The 20,471-nt window shown below is 38.9% G+C and overlaps 1 protein-coding gene across 1 annotated transcript in view; it reads right to left on the bottom strand.

Moving 5' to 3' along the window:
• The window catches only part of ryr2a (ryanodine receptor 2a (cardiac)), a 207,180-nt gene that overhangs the window by 87,492 nt on the left and 99,217 nt on the right, over positions 1 to 20,471 (bottom strand). Inside the window, exons 24-40 of the mRNA XM_051667848.1 lie at positions 18,190 to 18,273; positions 17,736 to 17,895; positions 14,653 to 14,800; positions 13,655 to 13,860; positions 13,395 to 13,569; positions 10,755 to 10,963; positions 10,334 to 10,677; positions 9,649 to 9,766; positions 8,646 to 8,806; positions 5,783 to 5,942; positions 5,616 to 5,702; positions 5,259 to 5,485; positions 3,546 to 4,386; positions 1,083 to 1,283; positions 710 to 815; positions 441 to 578; positions 59 to 332 (exon numbers count right to left, since the gene is read on the bottom strand). Coding sequence (XP_051523808.1) covers positions 59 to 332; positions 441 to 578; positions 710 to 815; positions 1,083 to 1,283; positions 3,546 to 4,386; positions 5,259 to 5,485; positions 5,616 to 5,702; positions 5,783 to 5,942; positions 8,646 to 8,806; positions 9,649 to 9,766; positions 10,334 to 10,677; positions 10,755 to 10,963; positions 13,395 to 13,569; positions 13,655 to 13,860; positions 14,653 to 14,800; positions 17,736 to 17,895; positions 18,190 to 18,273 — 3,639 coding nt within the window. The remainder of the gene's footprint in view (positions 1 to 58; positions 333 to 440; positions 579 to 709; positions 816 to 1,082; positions 1,284 to 3,545; positions 4,387 to 5,258; positions 5,486 to 5,615; positions 5,703 to 5,782; positions 5,943 to 8,645; positions 8,807 to 9,648; positions 9,767 to 10,333; positions 10,678 to 10,754; positions 10,964 to 13,394; positions 13,570 to 13,654; positions 13,861 to 14,652; positions 14,801 to 17,735; positions 17,896 to 18,189; positions 18,274 to 20,471) is intronic.

The raw sequence follows: 20,471 nt of genomic DNA, 5'->3' as shown, positions 1-20,471 counted from the left end.
AATTAAAGAATGACCCATTTACAATGGGGGCACATGTGTGAATGTCATGGTGCATCACCTGAGTCCGTGAATCATGAGTTTCTCTTCCTCTCGACCCATCCTGACGCTGAGCAGCGATCTGATCTGACCCAGAGACGCCAGCAGGTTAATGGTGTCCTCCACAGACACGGCGTTGATGGTGTAAGTTTTAGGCAGCGCTCGCACCTGTCCACCGATACCATCGTACTGACGGTGAAGTAACACAAACATCGCACGAACAAGCTCAGGGTCCTCGATGACTGATTCCTGAGCCCACCGGACCATCGTCTCCGATATCAGCTGCTGCAGAGTGCCTACACAACATCAGAAACACAGACAATAGGTAAGCATTTATTGAACACTGGAGTCTTTTATCATTTCGTCTGAGCGGCAGAGAGCTGCAGGATGTAGTTTACACGCACTCGGCTTCTTCAGTTTCTTTTTCTTTGGTAAATCAGCCATTTTCTTCTTCAGGTACGTCACCTTCTCCACCAGTGACATCAGACGACCTCTGATGGTGAAATCACTGTCATCTGATTTATCATCATCTGCCTCAATGCCTGAACACACACAGAGACACAGTAACATCATCAAAAACATCTTTATCTGCTGAAATATGGAATAGCAAATGTTCTTTGTGAGTCCTGAATGATTCTCAAATAAAAAATAAAAACACAGAGAGGAAGTGTACCACAATGAGTCATGAGATCTTCATGAAACTCCAGCAGTTGTTCTCTGATGTCTACAGGACACGGACAATCCTGCTTCTCATCCTTAAAATTCAGCAGCATGTTGATCTGAAACACAGACACACACAGAAATTGATTCAACTGGATTGGGGTCGCTGACAAATAACTTTAATGTTCCATAGAAAGACTGTAGATTATATTTGCGCTTGCATTTAATTAGTGATCTAGAAGTAGTGCAGAATATGAGATAATTCATATACAACTTTTCTTTGTTTGCATTTTTCAAAATCCTGAAACTTGCAGTATATTTAAGGGTTCAATTTGAAATAGATTTTCAATGTGCTCTCAGTCTTTTGACCCTGAATGGCAGCTGACCTGTTCCTGTGGCGGCGAGCGAAACTCTTTGGTTTTGCGTGCAGTGAGCGCGGCTGACATGTTTAACGCCTGCATCACTTCATTATAGCGGAAACGCTGATTATCCTGAAGATTCGCCACAAAGTCATCAGAGAACGCGACCACTGCCTCGATACGATGACGCACCTGACAGTCACATAGATACTGAAGCAGGTGACACATCTGATGAAACAGAGAGAGAATTTCACATCAGTAATTTAGAGATCTGTAATAAGTGAAACGCATGGAAACATGTCCAGGGTCATATTTCACCCTAATATCCACACAAAAAAAGTAGTATAACAGTAATGTGAAAGCAGTATACTGTATGTATAGATTAAGATTTTTATATCGTGACATTGTTTTCAAATTAAACACATTTCCACCCAAATTCTAATTACCATCATGTGTACGGATGTTTAATATAGAGTTTTATATATGGAGGACCAAAGCTGCCTGTGTTAAAAATATATATATATATATATATTTGCAAAGAAGAAATGTAAAAAATTAAAGTGTACATAGAAATACATTTTCAAATCTTACATACACTAAATGAGCTCTGCTTGCAGTAGATACACATGCCTCCTCATTAAAGAAATACAGAAATAAATGTGTAAATAAATAAATGAATACAGTAAATAAATACAATACTACATAAAGAAACAAAGAAAAAACAACCTAATTTATGTCAGATTTGAAAATGTATTTCTATGTAAATTTTTTTCACTTTTGTACATTTCTTCTTTGAAAACATATTTATTTATTTATTAATTTATGATTAATAAAGAAAGCTTTGGTCCTCCATAGTAATCAGTTAATTTCAGTTAAGGCAGTACAACAACTACTGCCCTGATATATATTTTAAAATTTAAATAATTATTTTTCGCATTACAAAAGTATGGACGCCCTTAGAGGACAGGGAAGGAATTTTTTCTTCTGAAAAAGTTTTGCGTGACCTTGCATAGTAATAATACAGGAAAATGAAAACTATGGTAATAAAAATCATAATTTTGTGGTTATTATGGTTTTACTACAAATAGTAACACCATATTAACCACAAGAATTACCATTGTTAATCTACAGTAAAACCAAGGTTACTATATGGATACAGAATACTGTATTAAAACCATGGTTTCCGCCAAAAAAACAAAAAAACATTGTTAGCCAACAACAATCATGGTTACTACAACATTACTATAGAATAATGATTTATGCCAAAAACTATGGTTACTACAATCTACAATATTACCATAGTAAAACCATATTTAAACTATGGTATTTGTATAGTGAAACCATAATATCCACAAAATTATGATTTCTATTACCACAGTTTTAGTTTTCCTGTATTATCACTTTGGTTTCACTATGAATATCATAGTTAAAATATGGTTACTGTAGTAAAACCATGGTTAATTTAATGTGAGGGAATGCAAATCTTATTGCAAGAGAATGGAAAACTATTGTGAGGGTATGCAGAACATATTGCGAGAGAACGCAAACTATATTGAGGGAATGCAAAACTAATGCAAGGAAACACAAACTATTGCAAGGGCACACAAAACTTATTGCAAGGGAATGCAAAACTATTGCAAGGGAACACAAAATTTTGCAAGGGAATGCAAACATATTTTGAGGGCACGCAAACTATTGCAAGGGCAGGCAAAACTTATTGCAAGGGAACACAAACTATTGCGAGGGTATGCAAAACATATTGTGGGGGAACGCAAACTATGGTGAGGGAATGCAAAACTATTGCAAGGAAACAAAATTTTGCAAGGGAATACAAACTATTGCAAGGGCATGAAAAACTTAACGTGAGGGAATTCAAAACTATTGCGAGGGAACACAAACTTTTCTAAAGGGGGATAAAAATTTTGGGAGGGCACGCAAAACTATTGCGAGGGAACACAAAACTATTGCGAGGGCATGCAAAACTATTGTGAGGGAACGCAAACTATTCAGAGGGAACGCAAAACTTATTGCGAGGGAACGCAAACTATTGCGAGGGCATGCAAAACTTATTGCGAAGGAATGCAAACTTTTCTGAGGTCACACAAACTATTGGGAGGGAACGCAAAACTTATTGCGAGGGAACGCAAACTATTGCGAGGGCACGCAGAACTTATTGCGAGGGATTGCAAACTATTGCTAGGGAGCGCCAAATTATTTCCGAAAAAAAAAAATCCTGCCTTGTCCTTTAAGGGACTCCATACTTAAGTGAGAATATGGGCAGAAATATGTTTAATTGTAATGAAAATATTGTAACAATGCAAAAAAAAAAAAAAATAAATAAATTTATATTTATTATATTAAATATAACTTCTTATTTCTTTTTATTTTGGAATTAAATAAGTCCTGGACATGTTTCTGGCAAGTTTCATAAGATACACCCTCAAACATTCACAGAATTTTGCATGACTCCAGTCTACAGAATAAGCAAACCTGAAGTTTGACAGGTTCAGGAAGTTTCATCTGTAACAGTCCTTCTTTGGGCATCTTTCCTCTCAGACTGTGTTCGTCGGCTCCGCCCTCCTCTAATCGGCCCCGCCCACAGCTCTCCTCTGCCTCTGGGGTCCCGGGGCCGCTCTCAGCCCCAGAGTCCTGAGAAAACACGCTGGGCTCGATCAGCTGCAGGATGGTCTTCAGATCTCCGTTATGAAAGATGCCCATGATAAGAAGTGTGTAGAAGAGTTTTATGAGTGGAACAAACAGGAACTCAGTGCTGCCACCTACAGGATCACGCACATGTAGACTACCCTCGCGCACCGCTTCCGTCAGCATCTCCATCGTGCGACTCTTCAGCGTCTCCAACGGAAACTCCGGGCTGTACTGGAAACAGTCACCCCCGGCGACCGCACCGCTGCCGTGGTTACCACCAACAGCCCCCACAAAGCTTGGGGATGAAAAGCGCATGCGCGGTTGTAGTGATGTACTCAGTCCGATTCCGGGCAGCCCGTGTTTCTTCTTCTCGTTGGGAAACAGCGTGATGCTTTTGGTCTCAGGCGTCATGGGAACGATGTACTCAGAGTTCATCATGAGCCTGGCCGTGGCGTAACCGCTCAGGTGGATGTCGATGAGCAGGTCGTAGTATCCAGTGCGCAGAAGGCCCGGCATGTATTTGTTCTGGATGGCGTACAGCAGCTGCGCCTCATCTACGTGACTGCAGAGTGCGTGAGCAACGCGGTTGTTCCCCAAAGCACAGATCGCAGAATATAAACGCAGCGTGTGATAGTGAAACTTCAGCAGGTCTTGCTGCTCCGTCAACTCAAGAATATCCAGCGACCTGACAGGGTATAAAGACAACAAAAAGTCAATGACAAATAAGAATGTCCGAGATAATGATGACAAAGCAAAATCATTCACAAATCTAAAAAAAGAAAAACAATTAAACATTTAACTAAAGGTTTTGATTTAATAACTAAAAAAATTCAAGTTGTGTATCCATCAAACTAATAGTAATAAAACAGCAATAATATACTGTATTTTCCTTGAATATATTTGAGTATATCTGAAATCATTATTTTTAAAAAATTAAACATTTAACCAAAGTTTTTATTTAATGACTCAAAAAATGTCAAGTGGTGTAGCTACCAAGTGAAAAGTAATAATATATTTTTCTTGAATATATTTTAGAGTCTTTTAAATCATTATTTTAGAAAAATTAAAACATTTAAAAATAATGTTTTGATTTAATGAATCAAAATATCAAGTGGTGAAACCATCCAGTGAATAGTAATAATAGATCTGACTTGAATATACAGTATTTTATATTGTGTTTTTTTTTTTTAATTTTTTTTTTTAACATTTATCAAGTTAAAATATATTTTTCAAGAACTTTTAATAATAAATATCATGACGTTTGGTGTGTTTCACCATTTGACAACCTGAACAAACCTTGCTGTGTCATGAAAACGTCAAACTATCTGATAGGACAGGGGTCATCTCTGTGATGTCATTTCCTTTTTCATGCTTTTCTTCTCAAATGACAACAAAATGTCTTCCTAACTTCAAGATAAAGTTAATAATGTTTGCTTAAAGGGTTCTTTTAGGGTTTGGTTTAGTCTGTTGTCATTATAATTAGCTTCATATAAAAAAATAAAAGACAGTATGTCCTTATTAGGATAGCTAAAGTAAGTAAATGTTTGTGTGATTTACCTGTTCTCTTCAGGTATATGTAAGGTCATGAACTGCAGGGGTTCTGAACTCTGAACCATCCAGCCGAGTCTCTCACTGACCCTGGTGACCTCTGACCTCAGGAACTGATTGGGCACACGACTCCATAACACAGGCGTGAGGAACTGCACATGTAACCGCGGCGGACACTGAGGGATGGCGTTCTTCCGCTCGCTTTTAAACAGCCCAGCGGAAAGAGGCATCACGCTCTACACATAGACACACACATAAAGTAATCTTTGCATACTTTATCTCAGGGGCAGAGAGAGCTTAACTTACGTCACATTCGCTCTGTTTGTGCTACCGGCACAAAAATAAAAATAGCTTCAACGAACTCACCTTGATGCGTCCCAGTTCGAACTGGAAGACGTTTGGACTTGTGGCCTGTGCAAACACTGCGGGGAAAAGTTTCGTGCTGGGCTCCACCTGCACAGATAGATTGACAGAGATGATGATCAGACTGAGTGAATTCACTCCATTACAGCAGAAGTATGAATACTTGTTACCTGATAGTATGTACTAAGCTCTTTGCCATTGGATGTGAACGTGAGGAGGCCGTTGGCTGTATCCACCAAACATCCGATTTCCAGTCCGTTATTATTGCGACCCTGACTGGGACTGCTGCTCTCACCCCCCCAAACCATGTAGCAGTTACTGCGTTTAATACTGAAAAACAACACAAACACACACTGTAACTGAAGGCAAAACATCTCCTGTACTTAATTAAAGAGTGAAATGGCATATTCTATATTACACTGATCACAAGACAACCACTGGTTGATCTCGTGAATAGTTCAAAAGGGAAAGAGAGTAGATTGATAAACTACACCATTAATGAGAATCTTAAAGATCACTTTTTATTTCCTAATTTCAGCTTTCACATGCTGTTTTACTGACTGACAGGAGACTTATGTGTGTGCGCTCACGGAAATGTGCCTAACGTGAAATACACTTTAAAATTCTGTGAAAATGCCCGTCTTGGCATTTATGTCTAAAGTGAATGTAAACAGTGGGATAAAAAGCAGATTTGTATCAAAATATCAGCCTTTTTTTTTTAAATAGAGTTTTAAAAGTTTAAATGCAGCCTGTCTGTTGTTAATATTAATCAAACAACAAAAAGAACACAAAACCAATCACTGCTTTCGACTGGATGACTTTAATAGCTTTAAAAATATCAATGTTTGATGATCATACTATACAGTGAAGACCAAGTAGTATTATGTTATATTTCATGACTTTCTCAATTTCTGAATGTTTACTTGATTCTTTTTTTTTTTCATTTGTGTTCTATTGTTGTCTCATTTATTACTGACTGTTTACTTATCTTGAATTATTCCTAGCAAAACTTCCAATGACCCGGCTTGATATGGGGCAATAAAGATTCTATTCTATTCTGTTATATTGTATTCTATTCAATTCTATTTTATTATATTCTGTCCTATTCAATTCTATTCAATTCTATTTTATTATTTTCTTTTCTGTCCTATTAAATTTTATTCTGCCATATTCTATTCAGTTCCAATCTATTCTATCCTATTCTTTCCTATTCTACTGTATTATATTCTGCCCTATTCTATTCTATTATTTTCTATTTTATTTTATTCTGTCCTATTCTATTCTGTTCAATTAAATTCTACTTTATTCTATTCAATTAAATTTTATTCTACTCTATCCTGTCCTATTCTATTCTATTATTTTCTATTTTATTTTATTCTGTCCTATTCTATTCTGTTCAATTAAATTCTACTTTATTCTATTCAATTAAATTTTATTCTACTCTATCCTGTCCTATTCAATTCCATTCTATTCTATTAAATTCTATTCTGTCCTATTCTATTCTTTTTTATTAAATTCTGTCCTATTCTGCTCTGTTCAAATGTATTTTATTCTGTCCTGTTCTATTCTATTCGATTCAATTTAATTCAGTGTTATGTTATTCTATTCTATTCTATACAATTTTATTCTATTTTAATCTCTTTAAAATTCTATTCTATTCTGTACTATTCAATATATTTTATTTTGCTATATTCTGACCTATTCGTTTCTGACCGATTCTATTCTGTCCTATTCTACTTTATTCTAATCTATTTTTTTAGAGCCCAAGCACTGAAAGTGGGCAACATCATGCCAAGACGTTGACCATGCTAAATTGCGAACAGATTTTTGATATACTGAACGGTGTTGCCAGGGTGACACAAATTAATATAAAAAAATGAGAAAAAGGAAGTGTCTCATATCTTCTGCGTGCACCGTGTGATTTACATCCAAATTGAGCCAAATGTTTGGCCTTGCGGCCTGATCACAGTGATGTGGCTATTGTGGGTCACGTTCATAGCGCCACCAACTGGCGGAAGGAAGTGCGGCATGTTTAACAGACTTTGAAATATCCCTCTTATTTTTACCTGAATTGCTTCACATTTTTTAGAATAATGTCAAGACAGTGCAGATTTAAAATTCTGAAGGGATTCTTGATATCTTAAATATTGTTGCCATGGCAACACATTAAATGTCATTATTCCTTTTTATGTATATTCACATGTTTTTGAGGTACTCGGCATGCTTGAATTTTCATGATATTTTGCACACACATCAGAGTTGTCGGCCATTAGGCCTAGGAAAAAGTTAACACATGGGCGTGGCTGGGGAGCTCTGTAGCACCACTTTTTGACAAAAGTGTGGGGTTAGTTTCTTTTACGGTCACCAGACTTGCTACATATTTTGTTCTCATCAAGCCAGACAACTTTCAAAATTGCAGTCATTAGCTCCACCCAACGGGAAGTCAGCCATTTTGGATTGAATGTGCATTTTTTGAAAATTGCAGGCCCTAAACTTTTCAATACTCCTCCTAGGGGATTCACTGTCACCACATTAAGACAATATTATGCAAATACATTGAAGATGCTAAATTGTGAACAGATTTTTGATATATCGAACGGTGATGCCGTGGCGAGGCATTAAATTAATGGCAAAAAATAGGAAACAGGAAGTCTCTCGTATCTTCTGTGTGCAATGTGTGATATAGATCAAAATTTAGCTGTATGTTTAGTCTTTGGGGCTAATCACATGGATGTAACAATTTTGGGTCACGGCCATAGTGTCACCATCTGGCAGCAGGAAGTGTGGCTCTTATAACAGACTTTAAAATAGTCCTCTTATATTTACCCAAATTGCTTCAAAATTGTTTAGAATAATGTCAAATGCCAAATGCATGTGTCCACCTTGCATTGTTTTATGAAAGCCACCGGGTGGAAATGGACCCATGGTGTTTGGGCCCGTCATCGCTGCTTGCAGCTATATTTCAATTTTTTTCTATCCTATTCTATTCTATTCAAAAACTGCATAAACTATTTTCACTGTTGCGTCACTGACCTCTCATGAACTTTGCCCTTCTCGTCTCCCAGGGTAACGGTGACTACTCTGACCATGTTGAGTTCAAAGGCTGGATCGTGCTGATGAAAGTCAGAGGTCACCCACCCGACCCAAACGCTGGACGGCTCCTGACCAGGGAATATCCTCACCGAGTAGAAATACTGACACACAAACAGACAGAGAAAGATTCAAAGTTCAGTTCACAGACAACACTGGTGACATTTGACATTAGTTTGCCACTGCTAAGTTTGAATGGTGTGGAATATTTTTATCAAGTTGAATATAAATTAATCAAGTATAATCAATGTAAATATAGCCATTTTATTCTACAATTATTTCTGATGGTCAAGCATGTATCTTACTGTGTGTGTCTGTGTAGAGGCCTGTGTAGGAATGGAATGTGCTCACATATTGTAAACTGCTCACATATGGTAAATTGAGTCACAGAACAAAATGATAGATAATAGTGACATGTATTAGCCACGACTTGGTAGATCATATATAAGCAGGAAGAAACCCAGTTGCTGGAGTTGCTCTGCAGAGCAACTCAGCTTTTTTATCTCTGATAATAAAGTCTATCTTCTGGCATCAAAACCAAAGACTTTGAGAGTGATCTTTCACAGAGGGGGAGGAAGTCACGACAATGGATGTTTTGGTTTCTTGTGATATTTAAAGGTGAAGTGTGCTATTTTTTGCCCATAAAAATACTTTTGCATCCCAGCTTAAAATCCAGAGGCAACTTTCAGTAATCCATTGGTTAAACACTGTGGCTCTGTGAAACTTTCAAAACATTTCTCTGTTTGTTTTAGCAGCTCAAAATGTTAACAATGATTCAACCAATGGAGTGAGTTTGGGCGGGACTATCTGTTTGTCTCACCAATGGCAGAAAGGGGAAAGGGTGTAGAAGTGTTTGGGGAAACTGGCTTGAAAAATACTTAATTGGCAACTTTGTTTGAGCCGCAGAAAACACACATTTCACCTTTTTAGTGTTGGATTCTCTCACCGTTGATGTTTGTATGAGATTCTCACAATCATCTCTCTCATCAGCCAAAACTTCCTCTGATAAACGAGCGCTGGAGTTACTGCTGTTCATGTCTGGCTTCGTTCTCTTCAACATGAACCTAAACAAACAAACAAACATATATAGAGAGAGAAAAACATATGAAACATGTTCACCACAAAACAAGTTTACTTGCATCGTCTAAGGCAGAAATTTTTAATTAAAAATAAATTAAAGGTCTTCCTTTGATATATTAGAAATATCACAGGATTCACCTCTTAAATGTATGGTCTTTTTGTGTGTATTAATAATTTTGTCCTTGCTAACTGCATATTCAGTTATTATGCACTAAACTATTTACAGGTTAAGGTTAGGTATGTATACTGTCACTGACACAAATTACACAAATGCAAAAAACTGCAGCAAATTCATTTTGGGCTGCAATAATCAAGAAAAAGTGCCACGAAATCTAAAATCAAAACTCATATGACTTTGGTTCTTCAGTGGAACACAAAAGAAGATGTTTAGCAGAATGTTAGCCTCAGTCTCCATTCACTTTGCATCTTTTTTTCTATACAATGAAAGTGAATGGTGACTGATGCTAACATTCTTGTTTAACATCTTATTTGGTGAACTATTCCTTTAAAGTGATTGAAAGTCAAGTGAGCAGTCTATGTTTCTAAAACACCTTTGTTTGATTTTCGATGGTTTCTCTTGATTATGATCTTTATGGTTGTTGAATTCGTCTCGTTCTCTCTCCGGCCCGTTTGCACTCATGTGACTGTGTGAACTCTTCATCAGAACCTCAAAGTCTGACACCGTCTCAAAATCATCCAGATCCTTCTTTGGAGAGAAGAAACTGCCGTTGGTCGCTAACATCCCGCTGGGAGATCTGACGAACGCCTCTGAGCACTCGATGGGCATGCTCAGTCGAAAGAACATGATGTCTGTGCTGCTGTTCTGTGACCCGAATGACCTCTGGGTGACCTTTAGGCACGGAGGGCTCTCCACTGTCCCATCGATCCGTGTGACCTGTAACACACAATATCATGTAAACATCCCGTACTGTGCTGCTCATCTCAAAGGAAACGTGTCGTGTGACCTCTGACCTCTATGTGCTCGTGGTTGGGTGGCACGGGAATAAACTGCGGCAGTCGTTTACTGATCCACATGGTCAGCTCTCGGTTCATGTTGACGGCGAAGGGTTCGTACCCCTCTTGCAGACCGCAGATGGTGAAATACTTCAGAGTGCTCACGTCCTTACCGAAGTTCATACGCCCGACCTGACACACGCCCAGACTACACACGGGGATGAAACCTGAAATACAGCAGAAAAACACCTTTAGAACATCTTTTATAATCCAGTCTACATAGTACTGCAGTTTGTGTATTGATTATTGAACACTCTTGTGAAAATGCTTCTATGTAATACAGTTTTCATCATTACATATCATCAGCAAAACAAAACGAGTAAAAAGTTGAATTGGAAAAGTAACATGAGTTTGAGAATGTCTTAATATGTTTTGCTAATTTACTTATATTTGATTAGTGACCTAGAAACAGTGAAGAATATGAAATATTTATTCTTCGTGTTATGTCATAACTTTCCATTGTTTTGAAGATTTCAGAATCTGAAATCTTTATGTTTATTAACTTTAAATAAAAAACAAAAAACAAAAAAATCCACAGACTTTTGGACCCGACTGTATTTATTACTATATTTTATGTCGTACAAAGTTGTTCCTTTCATGTCCACAGACTGATTTTTTATTAAAACAAAAAAAAATTATTTTCATTATGAAGGTCTCATTAAAACTGACTTGTACACTTTTTTTTACCAGACCTTTATCATTTATTTTTGGTACTTTTTAAATGTCTTTTATAGATTTGACTGTTTTAGTCTTCAGACCCAGACTGTCAATATTAAACTATGAAAATACATTATAAAAATTAGTACATGTTTAAAACTATGACCATCTAAACAGAGTGAAATAAATATAAACTATTTCAATATTTACTGTGTGAAAATGATTCTTATAAATTGTGCCCCTAATAACATTTGTTCAAAATTTAGTGTACTTGTTAACCAAGTGAAAAAAATGTCAGTGAAGAGCGTACTTGAGATGAAATATGAGACAAAACAAAGAAAAATAATAGGATATATAGCTTTTTATTGGCCGTCATTTCCAATAAAACTGTAATTTTGCCAAATGATACAAAAAAGTGTGACAATATTATTTAATTTAGATATTAAATAATATATTAAATATTATTAATAATTAACTAATAATATTATTTAATATTAAAGATATAAAATAAAATATTATTTAATTTATTATTTATTAAATTATCATTTAATTGATTATTATTACATTTATTTAGTATATATAAAATGTTAGTTATGAAATTAACTTTCAGTCATTTTATTTGAAAAAGGTTAAAAATGTAATTTCCATCAGCGTCATTTCCAACACAATACAGAATTTGAGATGTGCTGGAAATGACACTGTGGTGGGAATTTTCAGGACTTTAAAAAATAACAATTATTCAAAAATGGCAAGTAGATAAATGTAAAAAAAAATAAATAAATAAATAAATAAATAAATTGTGAAAAATGTTTTGCCTTGAAGTCCACAGTGCTAAAAGTGCCCAAAGTAGAAGAAACACTTATATAAGTTCTCTATTCTATTCTATTCTATTCTATTCTATTCTATTGTCTAAACATGCTCACAGACAATTGCTCATGTCCTCCTGTTAAAATCATGTAATTTCTAGAATGGTACATTTGAAGAGACAAATATTTCATACAGTTAGTGTAGGAGTTCAGCAGTGTAGTTCATGATTCAGCACAACAGATGGCGCTCATCTCGAGTGTATTTCACTGCAGTATTGTTTGTGCAGTTTATTTGTGTTTTTGTGGAGAACTGTAATGACAATATGATAAAGCAGCACATTTACCTGCTGTTTACCTGCTACGTACGTACACACACACACACACACTTTATAGGAGACATAATTGAGACACAACAGCTGGTAGAACAAATGTGTGCATGTGTGTGTGTGTGTGTGTGTGTGTGTGTGTGTGTTTGCAGTATCAGCTGTGTAGGTGCAAGTCTGCTTAGCTGCAGTCATTCAGCTTCATTCTCTTTAATGTGTACACACACAAACAAACAAACACAAACAATCACACAAACACTCACACGCACAACACACACACACTTGTGATATGTAGTGATATGTAGCCACAAATAGGGCTCATAGGATGCTTGTATCTTTAATATTTCTCTTTTTATTTAGTCTCTCTTTAAAATAAAAAGTAAACTGCAGCTCTCCATCTTTTTCACATTTACAGTTTTTTAATAAAGCTGTTAGCTCTGATCTCTCATCTCATACAGGGTCAAAAAATAGTCTTTTAACACACCAGTCAATGTTGACTAAATTGGGCAAATTTACCAGCTATAAATACACCGGTCAGCCACAACATTAAAAGCACCTGCCTAATATTGTGTAGGTCCCCCTCGTGCTGCCAAAACAGCGCCAACCCGCATCTCAGAACAGCATTCAGAGATGATATTCTTCTCACCACAATTGTACAGAGTGGTTATCTGAGTTACCGTAGACTTTGTCAGTTCAAACCAGTCTGGCCATTCTCTGTTGTCCTCTGTCATCAACAAGGTGTTTCCATCCACAGAACTGATTAGTCACATTTAAAAATGTAATAACAAGTACTTTTTAATCTGATTACTCACCTTCCCAAACCTCAAAGTCTTTGAAGGCGAGTTCAGAGCCTGAGTCATCGAGCAGCACTTCGCCGTTGAGCGTGAACATCATAGTGCGTTCATTCATGTCCACCATACAGCCCACGACATCACCACACTGCCACGAACGGCCAAAGTGCTCGTTACCCTGGTGCCAGCGCTGAGCCTAACACACAGCACGCGCGCATTAGTTTTCAGATTTATTCAAAACATATTTGGCAAAGATTTCTTCATTTTACCGGCCTGTTCACCTTGAATCCATCAAAGACGAAGGCCTGTTCGTCTGATCCCAGCTCCTGGTCCGGCAGGCACCCAGGTCTCGCCCAGCCCACCCGCATCTCGCCCGACGTCACCACCTCAAACTCAAAGTACCACTTTCCTCCGTTCACGCTGTACGTCTTCTCCGCTCTGTAAATCCGGAAGCGCTCAGCGGAGAGATTATTGATGTCTGACCGATCTGCTGGACAAAACAGACACAAGGGAGGAAATATTGATTAGTTAGTAAACAACTGACATGACTTTCTAATCATAATGGCTGATGGAAAATATGTATGATGAGATGTACACAAGATTTTTCCCATTCATTTTTTCCATAGTGAAGTCATGAACCAAAGCAACCAGCTCCAAGGTGAATCACAGCATTAAAAACTTTGATTCACTCATTTGATTCAACTCTGAAATCAGACAAAAAGACTAAGATACAAGACTGTGTACTTACTGTCTTTCATGAGGTAATGAACTACAATCCCATGAAGCATTGCAAATTATGTAATCGAATTAAAAACAATGGAAATATATTGATTTTGTTGATTATGAGTATCTATACAAATATATCAATAGTTTGAGAGCGTAGGGAGAGCGAATCGATTGCGTCATTCACAGTGCATCATGGGAGTGGGCGGAGCTGCAGAGCTCTTTTGATGTGATTCACTGATTGGTGGATCTCTCTTAAGGATCATGGGAAATGTAGTTTTTCAGGAATTCTGATATTGAACATGATTTCTATAAAATAAAGTTGAAATAACACAAACAGATGTCTTCAACAGAAGTATTTACCATCGATTTACAACCTCGTAGCTCATGGTAGGTCTGTCTTTAAAGGTTTATAAGTTATCGTTACTAATCAATTCCCCTATGGAGTAAATGAATGGGATTATTACTTCCGGAACCAGACCGTTGCACTCTTTTCAGTATTCAGGAACTGGACCCTCACTAATATATGAGGTTAGACATGTTAGAATTATTGTACCGTGATCTTGATCGGGGGCTTCTAGATTGTAGCCATAACCCAATAACGTCCTCACGGCTTCCCGCAGACTGTCCTTGTTTGATTTCTTCGTTCTCTCATCCAGAAGAGCGTAAGGAACCAGACGAGGATTCCTCCTGCTCTTAATGTCCTACAGAGAGAGAGAGAACTTCCTGTGAGCAGAAATCTTTGTAAAAGATTCATTTTTATTTAAAATAATGCTAAAATCTGTGTTACAGTGAGACAGTTACAATGGAAGTCAATGGGGTCAATCTGTAATGTGAAAATACTCACTGTTTCAAAAGTATAGACACACGACATAAACAATATGTGTGTTAACATGATTTTAAAATCACTTATAGGGGGCCTGGGTAGCTCAGCGGGTATTGACGCTGACTACCACCCCTGGAGTCGCGAGTTCGAATCCAGAGTGTGATGAGTGACTCCAGCCAGGTCTAAGCAACCAAATTGGCCCGGTTGCTAGGGAGGGTAGAGTCACATAGGGTTTCTTGCTCTCAATGGGGCGTGTGGTAAGTTGTGTGTGGATCACGGAGAGTAGCATGAGCCTCCACAAGTCTCCGCGGTGTCATGCACAGTGAGTCGTGTGATAAGACGCACGGATTGACAGTCTCAGAAGCGGAGGCAACTGATAGAGATTCACAGCATGTGGAGGCTCATGCTACTCTCTGCGATCCACGCACAACTTACCACGCACCCCACCAAGAACGAGATCCACTAATCGTGACCACAAGGAGGTTACCCCATGTGACTCTACCCTCCCTAGCAAATGGGCCAATTTGGTTGCTTAGGAGACCTGGCTGGAGTCACTCAGCATGACCTGGAATCGAACTCGCGACTCCAGTGGTGGTAGTCAGCGTCAATACTCGCTGAGCTACCCAGGCGCCTACGTGCATTCAAATATTAATTTTCATCCCAAATACAGGATGTCCATTCCGTGACATTCCGCATTTTGTAGCTAATGCCATTTTTATAACTAAATTCCGTTATTGCCATCCGTGTTTTCCACATCACAGAATCATCGGGTCCTACATGTGGTAAAGTCCGCATCACCACACTATCACCACCGGGTGTGAATTCATTTGAAAAAACTCTGTGGTCCGACCATTTTCATTGTCTTAAGTTTACAACTCAAATATTTTTGTAGTTAACATCAGATTTTGCATTATATCAACACTTAAACTATTTCCTCTGAGGAAAGCAGAGATGACAGCACATGAGCAGAGAATGTACGTGACAGGGCTTCGTTTATGACAACATGCAGCAGCCGGGGGTGAATAAAATAAAACATTTTTGTATTTGACACCTATTCCGAGTCCCGATCGTAACCATGTTTTGTACAAAATTATTGGAAAACTGCATAGCAAAATTCCAGGTTTTCCAGGACGCACGAGGGCCCTGTTATTATGTACATATGTATTGTTGCTTTGCATTGTGCAAACATTCAAAGTAACTGCATTAAATTACATCTATAGTTACACTGTTAACCCCAAACCTAACCTAACCCATACCTCAACCTCAGTAGCAGCAAATATGACTATGCACACCCGGCCCCAAATCGGGCTAAACAGCTGAGGAGAGGAATAAGTGCAACGAGATGTGGCAGTTCGGGAGAGAGAGAGCTACAGGCAGCTGTCCTGTATGCATTTACGTTTGTGTGTCTTTGTGTTTAAGTTTATTAAAAACATTACTTTGATGCTTCGTCCAGTTCCCACCTCCTCCTTTCCATTGAACCCTGAAAACCTGGGAAGGAGGAGGTATGCGCCGTCGTAGAGTCCTTGCCACTAACATCCACCCCAAACGAGCAGCCGCGGCCATCTGCAGAGGGACATAGGAGTTGCTATTGGCCGCCTGGATGTGGAGGAACAGCCGCTGTCTGCGAGGAGAGGATGGGCTCAATGCCGGCCGCCTGGAGGGTTGGGGCCGCTGCCAGGGTCGGAGGAGTTCCCTACCGGACGACGAACGTGGCGGGGTCGGAAGAACGGCCACCATCCACGAGGGGAGGAGGAGCTCACTGCCGACCGCCCGGAGTGGTAGAGCCGCTGCCAGGGGCGGAGGAGTTCCCTACCGGCCGCCGAAATGCGGAGGGGAGTTCCGTCCACCAGGGGTCGGAGGACTGGCTCCGATCCGCCCAGGGAGGAGCGGCTGTTGTCCACCAGAGGGTGGAGGAGTGATCGAGGACCAGGCGACGGAGTGTCTGGGAACCGGCGAGTAAATTTTTCCTCTCTCTCTCTCTCTCTCTCACTGTTGCTCCGCGTTGGCCTTTCCCTCTCCTCTTTTTGTTGTTTTGTTTTTCCCTCCCCTTGTCTCCCTCCCAGGTCGTGGAAGGCGGGGAAGGCCTGCCAGCAGGCAGGGCCGGAAGGGCAGCAGCACGTCTGGTCTTTAATGAACCAGAGAGAGCGCATGTTACACCACTTCTTGTCTCTCTTCACCTGCTGCCAGTTGATGCATGTATCAAATTCAAGGCTCTGATGCTGGCATACAGAACAGTCACTGGGTCTGCTCCTGCATACCTAAAATAATTTATGCAGAGCTACGCGCCCACTTGAAGCCTGCAGTCGGCTAATGAGCGGCGCCTTGTTGTATCAACACAAAGAGGCACCAAAACACTTTCCCAGACTTTCGGTTTCATCGTACCACGTTGGTGGAATGACCTTCCCAACTCCATCCATGAAGCTGACTCACTTTCTGTCTTCAAAAATGTCTAAAAACACATCTTCTCCATGAGCACTTAACCAGTCACTAAAAATACAAATAAATGTCTTGTTGCACTTTACTCTCTCTTGAATACTACTATTCTGATTCTAGTGAAACTTTGTAACTTTGTACTTAACTTGTATTGAACTCTATGTTGGATGCTTTTGTCAGACCGCGCTCACCGTTTCAGAACAGTTTCAGAGCGAGAGTCCGTAAAGCATTGTGTGAATCTATATGACAGTTGTAGTCGTGCAGGGGCCGCACGGGTCATTCTTGGCAAATATATTATATACCATACTGGTGATACAACCATAAAGCTAGTTTTTCTAATTCAGTGAAATTATTAGTTTTGTATGAGATTTATTGAGCACCTGCTGTATCCCGTAGGTCCAGCCCTGACGGATGCGATCTCTAGCCCAAACATTATGAGCGTTCTCAGCCAGTTTGTCCACCATGGCCTCTTGAGCAGATGCCAGTTTGATGTGGTTCAGATCCATCGGTGCAGGTTTATAACTGCTGGAGAGCTCGTATCTGACATGAGAGGACATGTTTAGTAACCAGCAGAGGAGACACCACAAAGAATGCAACAGGAATCTCAATGAAGAAAGAATTTCCACCATTCGAAACAAAATGTGCATTTGTTTATGCTGGTTTGGATCTCGACTCGTCTATCTGGTGGACGTGCATAAACTCTAGTGAAGCTGGTAGTCTCACTGGTAAATGTAGTTACATTCAAAACATACAATGAAACATATTCTCATGTTTCCAGCCGGACAGACATACAAATCATGTTTAAATATTAGGAATACAAATTTACAAACTCACTTGGCAGAAAGTTTCAGATTTTTGACTTTCTCGGCCGCTCGTTCATCTGCCACACCGACATGACAGCCGAGAGCCAGTAGAGTTCTGCACAGCAGACATCACAAAAAAATTATGTTAGATCTGTTGTTCAGTTAAAGATGTGTGACTTTATTATTAGAAAATATGCACATTTGCGTACAGACATTATATAGGATTTATCGCATTTACATTCACACTCACATAACAATAACAAACACCTGGATGAACAAACCATAATTTGTTTTGACTTGACTAACTATTATAAAGGAAATATTCTAGTTTACTTTCAATTTCAAATACCACAGACAATAATTTTGACCCATTTCTTAGTGTGAATAAACAAACAGAACACTTGACCTCATGAGACCCGAGCGTGACTGCTGTGTGCATTTTCAATTTCCCTTTTTCATTTGTAACAATTAGAACATAATAAACAAGCAAAAAACTAATTTATGTCGACATATGTGGACAGCGGGACTACGTTGTGAAATGTTAAATATTGGCAAGCTATAGAAAGTGTGATTTTTTTCATCGAATTATTTATTATGTTTCCAGGAGTGTTGATTATTCATGTTTTTGAGATGTCACAGACATTACATCAGAAATTAGCATAATTAATTCAGATTCAAAGTAATGTCCAGCATCATCCAATCACTGCCAACCATGTTAAAATAAAATGATACATTATAAATTCTGAATCTATGTACTGATTATCATTGTCACATGTCTGTCAAACATGTTGAGTGATCCAAACATCATCTGCAGCCTGAAACTGAACTTTTGATCAGATTTTAGGAGTGAATACACTTAACTGCATAGAGAGCTATAGGATGCTCCCTTGCTCCCTATTTAGTGAACGACTTAACCTCCAGTGTGCTGTCTGTCTGCACTGGTCTCAGAACAGTTTGAAATGCACCTTATTTTCATCCTAACTCCATATAAAGCCTCTGAAAGCAACATTTATCAGTTTTTGGATGCATCCATTAATTCTCAATGTGATAATGCACAGTAAATATAGGAATGCATTTACTAATGTTAATGAACAGAACCGTATTATACAGTGATAATATATATATATATATATATATATATATAACAAAATGTGTATTAAAATGAAGTGAAATGACCCACAGATGTGTAAGAGTTGAAAGTTATTCAAAATAACATGTTTTTTCTACTTTTGAGGAAATGCGGTGCCAATGTCCACGTATGTGGACATCATGTTTATCAGCGCGCTGGCATGCGAAAAATGATTGATTGAATGAATGAATTAATGCTTTATAAAGCAGCATATCAAACGAAACTATAGACCCGACTCTTTACACTCAAACAGGTTTCAATGAAATAACTTTTCATTTTTGTTGCACTTTTGTTGGCTCTGTGACAGTAGAAGCACTTCACGGAAATCACCCCCCCTCCCACCACAATTCTATAATAAATTATAATTATATATCAATATTTTCTCCCCAATGTGGAATGCCCAATTCCCAATGCACTCTAAGTCCTCGTGGCGGCATAGTGACTCACCTCAATCTGGGTGGCGGATGATGAATCTCAGTTGCCTCCGCGTCTGAGACCGCCAATCCGCGCATTTTATCACGTGACTCGTTAAGCGCGTTACCGCGGAGACGCAGCGCGTGTGGAGGCTTCATGCCATCCACCGCGGCATCCACGCACAAGTCACCACGTGCCCCACCGAGAGCGAGAACCAGATTATAGCGACCACAAGGAGGTTACCTGATGTGACTCTATCCTCCCTAGCAACCGGGCCAATTTGGTTGCTTAGGAGACCTGGCTGGAGTCACTCAGCACGCCCTGGATTCGAACTCGTGAACTCCAGGGGTGGTAGTCAGCGTCAATACTCGCTAAGCTACCCAGGCCCCCAATATTTATAAGTTTTAACAAAAATAAATTATATTCCCTCACTCCCCTAATGTAGCCTATGACAAATTTAATAGAGTAGTGATATGATGATATTTATTATCAATCTATTTCTGCCTAAAGTACAGTTAGTGTTACTATAGAAATTCAAGGGTGGTGATGTAGAATTCTGTGCCGAATTTAAATGGTTTCCGCTTCTCGCGCCTTGCTTCTCACTGGTTCTCCATGCGTGTTTAAGAGCTCGAGACCAGTCTTTGAGTCAAAACGCACCTGCTTTGCGCTCGCGCTGCTCTGTCCATTGAGACGTATCCATCTACAGAGTCATGCAGGTGCATTAGCTGAGGTTGTGACTTCACCTGTCTATTTGACGCTGCTAAACCAGA

The sequence above is a fragment of the Myxocyprinus asiaticus genome, chromosome 32, assembly GCF_019703515.2.
Source record: "Myxocyprinus asiaticus isolate MX2 ecotype Aquarium Trade chromosome 32, UBuf_Myxa_2, whole genome shotgun sequence".
NCBI lineage: Eukaryota > Metazoa > Chordata > Actinopteri > Cypriniformes > Catostomidae > Myxocyprinus > Myxocyprinus asiaticus.
The sequence above is the reverse complement of the archived record's forward strand: the minus strand, read 5'-3'. Positions and strand labels throughout refer to the sequence as shown.